The sequence below is a fragment of the Pocillopora verrucosa genome, chromosome 1, assembly GCF_036669915.1.
Source record: "Pocillopora verrucosa isolate sample1 chromosome 1, ASM3666991v2, whole genome shotgun sequence".
Classification (NCBI taxonomy): domain Eukaryota; kingdom Metazoa; phylum Cnidaria; class Anthozoa; order Scleractinia; family Pocilloporidae; genus Pocillopora; species Pocillopora verrucosa.
In genome coordinates this window covers 23,800,378-23,813,307 of record NC_089312.1, presented here as the reverse complement: position 1 = coordinate 23,813,307, position 12,930 = coordinate 23,800,378, and the positions used below count along the sequence as shown (strand labels likewise).

Here is a 12,930-nt window from a genome sequence, read left to right as displayed (position 1 = left end):
GAGTCATCAAGATGCAAATATCTCATCGCATCTAATAACAAGAATTCTCGTTAACAAATATCTCGACTTTCGTCAGCCTCACAAAACTGTTAATTGGCGAACACCAGTTAGCTCTCGTAAGATCTGCGGTCAAGTAACAATGGCAAGTCAATTTTAGACTGTCAGTAATGATGTATATCAACGAAAAATTGTCAAACAAAGATAGAGTGCTTAAGTCGGGGAAAAGAGTTCGGGGGAAGGTTGTCATTACTCGCTCGTCACGCGCATGATGGAGTTCCCGTGAGCGGTCAGCGGCTGACGTTACTACACGATTAGTTGGTAGTGTTTACTCTTTTATTGCTTAGTTGCTGGTCAGTTTGTGAGGCAGAGTGCTCGGAATGTGGACGTGGAAAAGTCTTGGTAAGTTAGAGAATTCATTATATATTTTGTTGCAAAATATACTATTTAAGACTCCTGGAGCTCATGCAGTTGGGCTCAAACTGGAAGAGCTACTTCGTGCAACTGTATAGTGGAACTGTTGAGCGCGCAACAACTTAAGATTCTGTGCGCGCGCTCGTGATGGATTTCCTGGGCTAGTTTATTTAGAGTTCCTTCTTTTCCTACAAAATTTTTGAGTTAATCAAGATATTTATTTTTTTTGCTAAAGCACGGTGCATAAACACGGCTACATCACTTGGCGAAGAACCACTCATCTAATTCCTTGAGATGAGACATGTTTAAATGGATGTGAGGACTTCAGACAGGTGGGGTAAACTTTCCCCCGACCCTGACCCCTCCTAAGAGAACCTGCCTAGCCATAGTTGAAAACAACTGGGGTGTCCAATCAATGAAACAAATTACTGGTGACAATCGCAATCAATCAACACCAATGAATAGTACTAAATTGATTGATATTGATATTCAAGAACCAATCAATGTCTAGCAATTGTATGGGTGAGCCCATTGATGTCATCATTAAGCATTGAAAGTTGTTGTCAATTGATACCAATCAACTGGAATTAATCAACTTACTGTATATTGTTATTAACTATTAAACTGATGGCAGAACCAGGAGAATAACAATGTGTATCACTGCATTATATTATATACCTAGAGACAGTTTTATCGACAACTATTATAGTTAAATTAATGGCCAAACCATGAGAACAACAAGGTGTGTGATTGCATTACATATCTTTTATATAAAATATTGTGGTCAGCTTTGACCCTTTGACTATGGTGATCAGAGTGTAAAATACTCTTAGAAATTCACTACTGTCCCAAAATTAATTGAAGCAGGAAGTTTGTATAAATTATGTAGATTATTGCGATTAATAAGGATTAACCTTGATATGAAATCATTCTGACTACACTCACCCAAGACATTCATTGTGAAAAGTTTATTTAGGATGAGTCAGTCAGTCTTCTGGTATTCACATCCTGATACAATGTTATAATATATAGGCTAAAACTAGGGGTTCTACATGAAGAACCTGTGCTGCACCAGATATGAAAAAAACCACTAAAAACCACTCATTAGATGTGGCCAAAAAATGAGTGGAAATGTATTCCTCATCAAATGCTGCAGCACAATACCCCAAGGACCAGGTAAACTAACCTGGTTGTAGTATTAATTACTACCAAAATTACTAGGAATACTAAAAAGAAAGTGGTCAAATGTAAGACTTACCGACCAAGAATGACTTAATTTTCCTGGGAAATGCTTAAATAATCCAAATTTCCACTATGCCACACAAACCGCTTCAAAATGCCATCAGAATAAAAATTTCTGACATATTGGTTCCCATGTCACTCAAACATCAGAAATTACATAAATTCTCAGATGTCAAAGAAACTACAGTAATGTATAGTTTTGAAAATTATATATGATCTGACAAGTTGGGAATGAAAAGTTAATATATTTAGAACCTGGCTCCTTGCTAAAACTTTGTTAGGGTTGGGTTCCTTCAAAATCCTTGCATAGAATAAAAAGGTCATAGGTCTAACATTACCATGATATTGAAGTTCATATCAGAATCCAATGAAATAGAAAAACAGAGTAACAAATTACATATACATTTAATTTCTTCAGCCCGACAATTTCAATGCCTGAAATTGATTAGAAATGGTCTTCATGCTATGTGTTCACGTTTTCTTCAACACCAATAGGCTTGGATCATTTACTCTCCCTGTAGGGAATGTTCCCTCTTGTATACAGTTTACCCTCAGCATGAAACCAGGTTTCCCTGTAATCTTGTCAGATAATAATTTTAGTACACAGCACTCTGACCTCATCCAGAGCTTAAAATGTAGTGCTAAAAATTATGAGAAGTGAAGATTTTCAAAAGAATTTACTGAAGTCATGTTTTCAGCATGAAGAAAGCCTAACATTTTTAATGTTACTTGCCCCGATTGGAAAGTCAACAATACTCAGATCATAACAGGACTTTTTGGTCAGCAAAAAGCCTGGTTGACCGTAACATTTGAATCGGACCAAGAAGGCTCCCCTCTTTTCACTCTGCAGTTTCTTATAGGCCTCTTCTGTCATATATCCAGCAAACCAGCTGAGGAAGATGAAACAGTTTGTGTGATTTTCATCAAATAAGATTTTACAATTTCTAGTTCACATGATGTGCTTGCTGACTTTGACACCTTTGTTGGACTAATGGCCAAAATTTCTTTTTTTTGGGGGGGGGGGAGGGGGGGGTTGGGAGGGGTCATAATCATGCAAAAGTTTGGTGATCCAAACCTAAACTAATTTAAGGTACCAGTAAAATTAACTCTTAACTATATTTACCTTGTTCTTTTACCATCAGCATCAACAGAAACTGAGTTCTTCATCAGATGGAGCATCTAAAGGTTAAAGTTCTAGTTAAGTGTCAGATCTTTTGGTTGTGCTGTTGGCATACTCCTCTTTGAGCTTTTTTTAAAAAGAGGCATCACATGTACTTTGTGAAGTTAAACAGCATTCTGGCAGGGCAAAGTTCAAATTTTTGTAGAGAGCAATTGTAACAATTACACTGTACTGTGGAACTTTTAAAAGTTTGGTATTTTCCTTGAAAAGTAAATAAAATGTGTTTTTATTCCTCTATTGATCCATAAATCTTTTCCGTTTTTTTTAAGCATATAATCAACATTAATTACATGCACACACCATCATAACAATTTTTCCTTCTGCAATGCTGCTCATGATAGTGGTTATAGGATTATTGTACCTGTAAATGAAATGTTTTAATTGTCATCATGGTCATCATTTCTGTAGTTGATATACTATCAAGAATAAGTTAATTAATATGCAATGGTAACATGCGATTAGAGTGTAGTTATCTGTAGCTAAAAAAATGTAGTCATAACATAACAGTCACAAGTCAAGCTCTCGGGTCCTCACAAAGTAATTATACTGCAGTGTAAAACTGAAAAATTACAATCAGTGGAGATGTACTGGTTGTATGTAGGTAAATTCTGTAGTCATTATATTGTGTTGAAGGAACAGTATTTAATATGTATTTTTGTGTTACTCTTATTAATATTATTGGCATTTGTAACTCCTTTCTTTTACCTTCTTTGGGCAGCCTTGCATTCCTTCATTGGGAGATCCAAACCACACTGAGAGTCTTATGAAGTTATGGCGGTAGACAGATGCAGATTCCTTTTCTTCTAAATATTTTTTAAGGACGACAACATAAATTTAGCATCAGGTTAAAGCAGTATTGGGAGATTTGGTGACCTAACTTGGTTAACAAGCTCTTTGTACTGTACCATTTATAAGTCCCAATTTAACCCTTGGGGCATTGTGATGTGGTCCTAGGTGCACTGACTGCAGTAGAGTGTATGGATGCTGGGAAACAATCATTTTTTGAAGGGCATGCACATTTGCACCTTTTCAAAACTAAATGTTTATCAGCATCATTTTTTGACCTTCCCAACTGAATAAGAAATGTCCTCAACATACTGGGCATTTTTACTGGGAAATGTCTGCACTTTCACCTTGTCATAGCACACATGTATGTTGTCAGCACACAAATTTTACAAAGGTAGGCCCAGTAAATCAATCTTTCTAAGTGTTTTGGTGCAGTTAAAGTGACAGTTACAGTATTTGAACTGTCACAGTGTTAATTATTGACTACTTATGTAGAATTTCTTTGTACATGTATAAGATAGCTCTTACTAGTCCTTACCATATTTGACCATGAGGACATACATTAGAAATTTTAACAAGGCAATTCCTTCATGCTGTAGGTATTCTGAATAGGATCCCTTGAGAGCACCTTCAAAGTCATTCCAACTCTATATAAAACAGATTTTATGGTAATAATGTCATGTAAACCTATGTAATTTTTATTATTTCCTTTTGCCATATTGTGGGATCCCTTTTTGTGAGACACTAAAATAAGTCAAGTATAAGTTAGTCAAGAAGCTGTTCAGTCCTTTATTTTTCTTATCATATTTTGCTCAGTTAGGTTGGTCGCATAGGGGTCTTTTTGTAATGGTTTGAAAAAATCTGTCATAAGTCCTAAAAAACAGTGCTCAATAATTAAGAGATGTTAATGTGCATTTTAGTATGGTATCAAATTGTTTCATACCCAAATTCAGACAATTTGTACTAAATTTGAGTCGTTTTGTACCCAAACCACAGATTGATTCGTACCAGTCCCAACATGCATTCATTCAAAATACCTCACACACAAGTATGTGAGCAGATGTTGATTGCGTACGACAATTCAGTAGAGTCAAGGGAGTTAGAGATAGACAAAATTCTGTTGTATACTTTTGACCTTCTAAGCAGAAACAACTAAATTGTGTATTTGTTTTTCTCCCTTTGGAGGTCACGTTTAAAAATGGATGTCATGTAAAAACACTTATTTATGCAAACTGACTTTACTTTAAATATACTTAACAGGTAAAGCATATTCTGACAATTAGTTTGGGTACAAAACAACTTAATTGGCTGGGAACCAATCAGCCTAGCTGGGTATGAAACAAGTCGGTATGAAATGAACATACACTGGGTATGAAAGGACTGGTAACCATTAGTATGACCTGTATAACAATGATTTTTACATTTACCTAACATGCGTTGTATACTGTACAATGTACATTAAGTACTAAGGAGATTTATTGTTTGCATTTTTTTTTCCTAAGCACTACACAGGTAGGGAAGGGGATTGATTTATTTTCAGTTTTACCTAGTAGTTCAACCCAAGACTTATTCGAGCTTTTTTTTGTGTTTTGGGAGTGATCATTGTCCAAGGCTTTTACCTGTTGAACCTGTAACCTAGTTGCTTTTTAAATTGTTTTTTAGGGTGGATTTTGTTATTCTATCGTACATTTCTGCTATATTATGATAATTGTGGTTATTGTTTGGATGAAAAAAAGTTTAGGTTCTAGAGAGCAATAGTGTCAGAGTTCTACATGTAGAACTTAACTACAGAGCTTAACAAGAAGGAGTAAGTGCCATTTGAAAACACACCTTTCTAAGGAAGCTTTTTATTAATTTTTATCACCAAAATTACTAGTATCTTAACATCTATTGTATATTTTAATTTTATCATAGTATGTTTTAAATAATTGTTAGTTAGATACCCTGTATTAAATTAGGGAAGCTTTTTATTAATTTTTTTCATGATAATTACTAGTATCTTAACATATGTTGTATATTTTAATTTATCATAGTATATTTTAAATAATTATCAGTTAGATACCCTGTAGTAAATTGCAGCTATAGATAGAAATCATGTAATGCGCGCTTGATCATTTCGTGGAAAGCACGCAATAAAAGAGTTAAATTATTATTATTAAATACGGGCAAGTTCTGTAAATATAGACCAATAGAGATTAACAGCCGGTAATTATTTAGTCTTGGTAGTAGGAAAAACTAACCTTCAGGGGTACTGCTTGTCACAGATGAACTTTCATCACCATCTGTCCCTTTGCCTTTCTCACCAGTGAACAGACTCGACTCAGACTGGAATTGGCTTCAAAAGATTGATAAGCTAGCATGTTCACCAATTTTTTTTCAGCCCGCTTGTTTCGTGATTTCTCTGCTTCAGCCAAAATGTGCAAGCGCTTTTCTTGGGAGGTGGTCCAAGGTTTCTGAAAGAAATTAATTTGAATGTCAGATAAACTGCGTGGTCTCTGTTGAACTTTATCAAAAGTTTGATCAACTGTGAAAAATAATTGAATAAGTACATTATTAAAATTCTACAGATAAATTCGCCAAAAAATACTGCAGTATAAAAGTTAATTTGGCCACATTTAAATCATGTTTCTTTTTTACAATTAAAGTTGTAGATGGAAAGATGCAAAATACTAGCAATAAAAAGCACACTGTAGATAAAAAAATGTTAAGAGAAATTTCCCAAGAGGTTTGTCACGATCCAAGTGATGTGAATTTTATTTTTCTTTTCTTATTAATTTACTTTTTTTTTAATTTTTGAAATTCCTAGGTGAGGCTTTTTGAGAGCCTGATTGAGCAGTGGCAGATCTATGGGGGGGCCTGGCTCTCCCTCATATTGGGTAAAAAAGAAAAAGGATTGCAGACGGAAAAAAAGCTGGCAGGGCAAGGAACAAAATACCACCCCTCCCCCCCCCTGCCCTTGTGAACTGAATTCCCAGTTTTCTGGGAATTCCTAATTCCTAGGAATTCTCAAAAATTCCCAATTATGCAAATAACCCTTGCTAACTGAATTCCCAGTTTTCTAGGAATTCCTAGGAATTCCCTAGGAATTCTCAAAAATTCCCAACTATGCAAATAAGCTCTGATTTTAAAAGCTTGGAATTTGGGTATTTCTGGGAAAGGAAGACTCTAGTTCAGTGAGGACTTGGAATTCCTAGGAATTCCTATGAATTATCACCTATGCAAACTACCTATAATTTAAGAAGGGTGGAATTCTTGGGAATTTCTGGGAATTGAATTTGAGGCAATTTAAATACCCTGAGGTCCAAATTAATTCAAAGAAATTCTCAATACCTTGAATGTGAAGGTTTTAAGAAAAGGAGTAATTTTAGAGGCTTAAAACTTTGGCTCAATAAAAGGTATGCTATACAAAATTTTTTACCAAGAGATATACATACATGTATATGTTTATAACTTAATGATCATGAAATTTATTATTCAAACTCAGTTTTAGTAAGTCTCTACATTAATATGGATTTTCTCATGAAGCAGCAGTCAATTATGTTAAATGCAAATTGCCCAATTAATGCAATGTACTCATATCACAGATTTGCTTTCTAACCTCAAAGGACTCTTGGATTCCATGATCATAAAAGTTTTTACTGTGATGCAAAATGACTCATGAATTTAAGAGATCCTCACAGCTAAAAAACACTACTGAACTAGTAGTTGAAAATTGGACCTGAAAAAAATTCAGGCCCATACGGGATTTGAACCCATGACCCCTACGATACTGGTGCAGCACTCTACCAACTGAGCTAACAAGCCAACTGGGAGCTGGTAAATGTGTTGGGTCCAAATAAATCATCCAAGTGATGAATAATGTTTTTAGATATATGAAATTCATGTATTTCAAATACTTTTTACTTTTGGGAGAGGTGAGATTTTGACCAGCAAAAAACATTGTTTTCTCAAATATCCCTGAGTAGGTTTAGTAAAGATGAACAATTTTTACAGTACTTGTTGGCCCATGTTGACGCAAATGTAACCCTTTTAGTTTTGATTTAAAATGGCAAGTTTAGCATGAAAAATTATGAAGAAAGGAGCTTCGGTGTTTTTCTGCCCTTTTATGCTGCGGAATACCAGTTAAAAAAAAAGTCACAGTTATTTTAAGACTTCACACACTGCCCAAAAAGGATGCTCGGAGCTTTCCATCTAATATGTACATGTAATATATCATTTTTCATTTTATTATAGTTTTATGAAAAATGAAACAGTGTAGACATTAAGATCTATGCACTTACCATTGTACAATGCCAGGGTATACTGGTATTCATACGTTGCTTTGTTCTCACACAAGATGTTAAAAACTGCCATCACGGTGCCGATTCTTTTGCTGGTTCGCCTCCCATCCGCCGCAAATCGGAGCTTAATTTTAGAACCATCTTTCTTGATGGCCTCTTTGACTTCGGGTATAGTGATTAAATATTCCAGAACATCGCAAACACTTCTACGGGCACCATCACCTTGCTTGGCCTGCATTAATTCAAAACCCCAAAAAAGTAATTAATAAGTATTTGACACAATCAGAAAAAATTGTTACAACATCATAAGAGACTAATCTCATACCCACCAAAGATTAAACATAGGCTTAGTTAAATATGGTTTAAAATTGTTTTCTTTGGCAAATGTGCTGACTGAATGTTTTTCACTTTCAGCAAAGCTTTTTGCCCTCACTGAAAGTCAATGCTTGTTGCCATAGCACCTTTGACACACACAAATGATCAAAATAAAAAATCTTGGATTGTTGTTGATAAATCAGCGTGAATGCCAGGAATACAAACCCTTATGCATAAGAAATTATATGGCTTCCGCTTGTCATCCTGTTAAACTTACTGTGGGGAGCCACCTCCATCGTACGTTAAAAAGCTATAACTGCCTCGAGTGTAATATAAGTTTACCAACAAAATAATCTACCTCTGGAATTGGAATTACTTCGATTTCCTTATTTTGTGTCCTCCTTTCCTGCAATATTGTTGACAGTGGCGGGACGTGACTTCGGACACTTTCGGGGAGCGCCATCCTCAGTTCATGGTAGGCTTTATCGCTCACAAGCCCCTCATCCTTCGCCGCCAAAATCCTTTGGACAACCTCGTGAGAGTAACCCTCGTCTTCGTGGTCATGTTGGCCGTCGGAAAGTGGGATCACCAGTTCCCGGTCGCTTACGTCAAATTTAATCTGTGCGCAAAAAGAACAGAACATCTAAAGGCGAAGCCTGTTTGTACAGACGTCTCTAATTTTTTTTGGTTACTGGGTTGCAGGGTTGGAAGAAAACGGAGACGTCATCGCGCTGGAATAAGTTTACGTTATATAATCAACACAAAAATCACAAAATAAATGAAATTATTAAGTTTAAACAAGCAGTATCTTAGGTCCTCAAGAAGAAATAAGTGGTGGCGAGCAGGAATCCAAGTGTTTTTTCCGAAGTTTTTAACTATCCAGTTAGAAATATACAGCGCCGTTTTGTTGTCAGTACGTGTACCGACTAGCGACTAAATACAGGAATGGCTCCGACCTGTGATTGGATGATAAAAATAGTAAGGGTGATAACTTATATCTTAACTCCTTGCTCGTGAGTATGGTTAACCGCGTGTCTCGAATGAAATATCAATGTGAGAACACCGATGAGTCAATCAAGAAATGGCTACTTACATAATCAAGAGAAGGCAGAGTCTAGCTTGTTCAGCGAGGTCGTTCAGCGATATTCCGGCGATGAAAAAGTCATCCGCTGACAAGCTCCGCTGACAAAACTCATTTAGTCAGTTTAGGCGGACGACCAGAGACTGGAGCCATTCATGTATTTCACCGCAAACAGGAATGGCTCCAACTCATGCGTATATTATTTTTTTTTTTCGTTCTGGCTAAATAATTCATACACCGAGATAAAAACTGAAAAAGCAATTTATTAGATTCTTCTTATGTTGAAGTCTACAGTGTTTGCAAATGAAGTCCTCTTTTATTACTACAGGGCCATAAAGTTCCTAAGTTTTAAAATAATGCAGCAACTGCATCTCACGTTTGGAAAATCACGCGATGTTGCGTGACGCTGCGCCCGATGTTTTTAATTTACAGTATGCTCTGCTGGAGAAATATGGCTTAGCCACAATCGAGGGAGTCTTTTTTCGTGGAAAACTGATTTTCTAGGTTATTGTTCACATGAAGGACAAATCCATTAATCGGGCTCTTCATCTGTTTAAAACTACTGTTTGCACAGCGCTGCTCACAAGTTTAGTTTTAAATTTTTTTTCAAAAACTGTTTAAAAAATTATTAGAAAATCATTGAAAAAAAGTTATTAAACGTTTGAGTCGGAGCTATTCCTGTCAGCAGTGAAATACAGGAATGGCTCTAGTACTCTGGTTGTCCGCGTGAGCTGACTAAATGAATTTAGCCATTTCTTGATTGACTCATCGGTGTTCTCACATTGATATTTCATCCGAGAAACGCGGTTAACCATACTCATCGGTGTTTTTACATTGATATTTCATTGTTCCGCTTCGAGACACGCGGTTAACCATACTCACGAGCAAGGAGTTAAGATATAAGTTATTAACTTTTACTATTTTTATCATCCAATCACAGGTCGGAGCCATTCCTGTATTTAGTCGCTTGTCGTGTACCGAGATGCCGCCATGTTTTCAGCGGTTTCTTCTAAAAGTCATACCGTGGGCACACTACATACGTCACGTCCAAAAATTTTTTTGCGATGAGCAAAAAAAAAAAAATGAGCAATTCAAGGCTTGGATTACAGCTAAAATAAATTTTGCCTTAAAATAACCAAAAGTCGATATCTATTTGCAGTAAGCCCTGGTAAGTCCCTAAAGGTACTTAGCACCTGCCTACACTATGCATGTTCAATGAAGAGTTTATATTTCAGAAAAATAAAAAGTAAATTTTTCGACTGGCTTATAATATTTCAGCGCTATCACACACAGATTGCTTATGACACTGAATAAACATTGTTAATGAAAAGATTTATCATCCGTTCTCGTTGAGCCATTAGACGCATCAGGTCTTAATAAAAAGATTGACCAATGTGAAACTAGGGGTGACGAATGGTGAATGCAACGTTTTTCTCTTAGAACGAGACTGTTTTCAACCTTTGATTTGCGATTTTGTCCCCAGCATGATCATGTAAGCTTAAAGATATGAGACTGCGAGACGTTCAGAACCGCCGAAAAAAATACATTGCGAGACCCGCAAAATTTGACCAAATTTTTGCGAGACCTTCAAAGACCATTCACCACCCCTAAAAACTTAGTGATAACGAAAAATTCGTAATGATACGTACCTCAATCGGTTTGAATTCCGCTGGTAAAATCTCTGTGGCATTTCGGAGGTACTCTCTGATTTTTTTCCTCTTCATAGACCGCGAAGACTTATCTACGTCCCAATAGTTTTTTCGGCTAACGTTAAACTTCAGAGCGTTCTTTACAGGGTCCACTGCTAGGCGACTTTGGACAAGCTCATTTCTTAGAAGCTGGAGTTCCTGGCGAAGCTGAAAAACTTCTGCCCTTCTTTCTGCCAATTCCATCTCCTGGTCACTGACGATTTCGTGCAAATGGCGAATGCGTTGGTCGTACGCCTCAAGAAGGGGCAAAGAGAGGACAGACTGCTCTACCTCGAAATGCCTTGGGCCACGTTTGTAGAGGACGTTTGCTTGCGGCTTGCCTACTTTGAACTTCGAAAACATTTTAAGACTTTAAACAACTTTAAACCGATCTTTTCCGATGACTATTTTCAGATAACTCTTTTCCAATGACGAGAGCGAAATGATTGTTGTCAATTGCAAGTGGCACGCGCGTCAGTTTTAAAACCCGTCATTAGCATAATAAGGGCATTCATGAAAACAAGAGAACAATTGATGTCAACTGAGCGCGAATTTCAAAGACGCTTTCAAAGATGTTTCGGGACGGAAACAAAGTTTGTTTAATTGTATACATAGGCAATTCGCACAGTGATTCCCACAACAATCTGAATAAAAGTCTATATTAGAACCTTTGAAGGCTGCCCAGCCGCTTCTTCAAGCAAGCGCGCTTCTTCACGGAAAGAAAAAAAGTCATCAATTAATGGTTTGTTGACGATCAAATTCGCGACAAAGCCCATAAGACAATACACAATACTATGAAAGCGTTTAAAAAGCTTTGAATACTTTCAAGGTCTTGATGCACTGAAAGGGGTTTTATTATGACAATAAACCGCTCTAACAGTAGATATTTCAAATATATATATGTTATTTGCCGGCTGGGAGGTCCGTATGGTGAAAAACTGTGACCGAGGTCTTGAAAATACTGCCCGAGGCCGAAGGCCGAGGGCAGCATTTTCAAGACCGAGGTCACAGTTTTTCACCATACGGACCGACCCTTAGCTGGTAAATAACATATTTATTGTTTTTAAACTTGACGAAATTCTTTCCGAGAGAACCCGAATGACTTATGGCCGTAAATACGGCAAGATCTTCCATAAACTGAACAATTTTTGATTGAGTAAATGGTAATTAAAATAGAGGTGATGCAAATTTAAGAGAGATGCCTCAGCGAAACATTTTCATTTCCGTAACGATAAAAGTGATTTAAAAGGCTTCCAAACAAACTTTGAAACATTATTTTTACAAGTATCTGTCACAATCTGACACCTGTCAATTAGAGAGCGCGCAAGAAAAAAAAAGCGTAGGAACATTTGAAAACCAACAGAACTAGTTTGGCAAGGACTGTCACGACAATGTTTTCTTAAAAATCAGTTAATGATCTAACGGAAAGTATTATTTACTCTCATCGACCATTCATTCATGTACGAAGATTTACCTCTGTTCATTAAGTAAACGGCGAGGAAAGTAATTGTGAATAAATTCAATTTTTTATTTTGAAGTTGTGAGGGTTTGCTCGTTTGTTTGCTGTAATGGCGTGTTTAACTCTGATCTTTCCTTCACAAAAACTAAATTCGAACGGCACACTCCAACGAGACACAAGGGAATTTAATGCAGCCTTTTCTAAATTCCTTCAATTTCTGTTGCGCAATTTAAGGTACAAATGTCCAAATTGAACGGAATTGGAAAGACTCACCAGGAGCGTATATTTGTTGTAGAACTTAAATTAAAACTTCGCTCGCTTTTTTTTTTACTATGAACAAATTGCTCGAGAAAATTCAGATATTAAATGAATGAAAGTTCCATCGTTCAGTTTAACTGTAACCAAATACCTCACGTTTCAACTTTCTGGGTACTTTTTGTGAACGATTAAAATTAATTGCAGACGGTTTTTAGGCCGCTTGTCAACCA

The 12,930-nt window shown here is 36.5% G+C and overlaps 1 protein-coding gene and 1 long non-coding RNA gene across 5 annotated transcripts; one reads left to right on the top strand and one right to left on the bottom strand.

Annotated features, from left to right (window-relative positions):
- Window positions 1–233: 233 nt before the first annotated feature.
- On the top strand, window positions 234–5,866 carry LOC136282264 (uncharacterized). Of its 3 annotated transcripts, none has more exons than XR_010718166.1 (4): window positions 234–399; window positions 647–743; window positions 2,796–2,838; window positions 3,552–5,866. It is a non-coding gene; the product is annotated as an uncharacterized lncRNA (long non-coding RNA). The 3 variants fall into 3 exon arrangements; XR_010718165.1 differs by having other exon boundaries at window positions 2,796–2,850; XR_010718164.1 differs by lacking the exon at window positions 3,552–5,866 and having other exon boundaries at window positions 2,796–3,125.
- On the bottom strand, window positions 4,158–11,834 carry LOC131800182 (uncharacterized). Of its 2 annotated transcripts, XM_066169633.1 has the most exons (6): window positions 11,080–11,834; window positions 10,945–11,032; window positions 8,573–8,833; window positions 7,900–8,131; window positions 5,860–6,072; window positions 4,158–4,266 (listed from the first exon to the last, which is right to left on the bottom strand). In XM_066169633.1, the coding sequence occupies exons 2-5, from the start codon at window positions 11,017–11,019 to the stop codon at window positions 6,026–6,028; spliced, it is 615 nt and encodes a 204-aa protein (XP_066025730.1). In that variant the 5' UTR covers window positions 11,020–11,032; window positions 11,080–11,834; the 3' UTR covers window positions 4,158–4,266; window positions 5,860–6,025. The 2 variants fall into 2 exon arrangements, with proteins under 2 accessions (XP_066025730.1, XP_066025727.1); XM_066169630.1 differs by having other exon boundaries at window positions 10,945–11,834.
- Window positions 11,835–12,930: the final 1,096 nt, after the last annotated feature.

What these genes read in the sequence shown, in the direction of transcription:
- LOC131800182 (XM_066169630.1), bottom strand. Translation starts at nt 11,346, where the DNA reads ATGTTTTCGAAGTTCAAAGTAGGCAAGCCGCAAGCAAACGTCCTCTAC. An exon ending in CGGAATTCAAACCGATTGAG is followed by an intron (nt 8,834 to 10,944) that starts GTACGTATCATT and finishes TTTTGCGCACAG; the next exon opens with ATTAAATTTGACGTAAGCGA. An exon ending in TACCCTGGCATTGTACAATG is followed by an intron (nt 6,073 to 7,899) that starts GTAAGTGCATAG and finishes AATTTCTTTCAG; the next exon opens with AAACCTTGGACCACCTCCCA.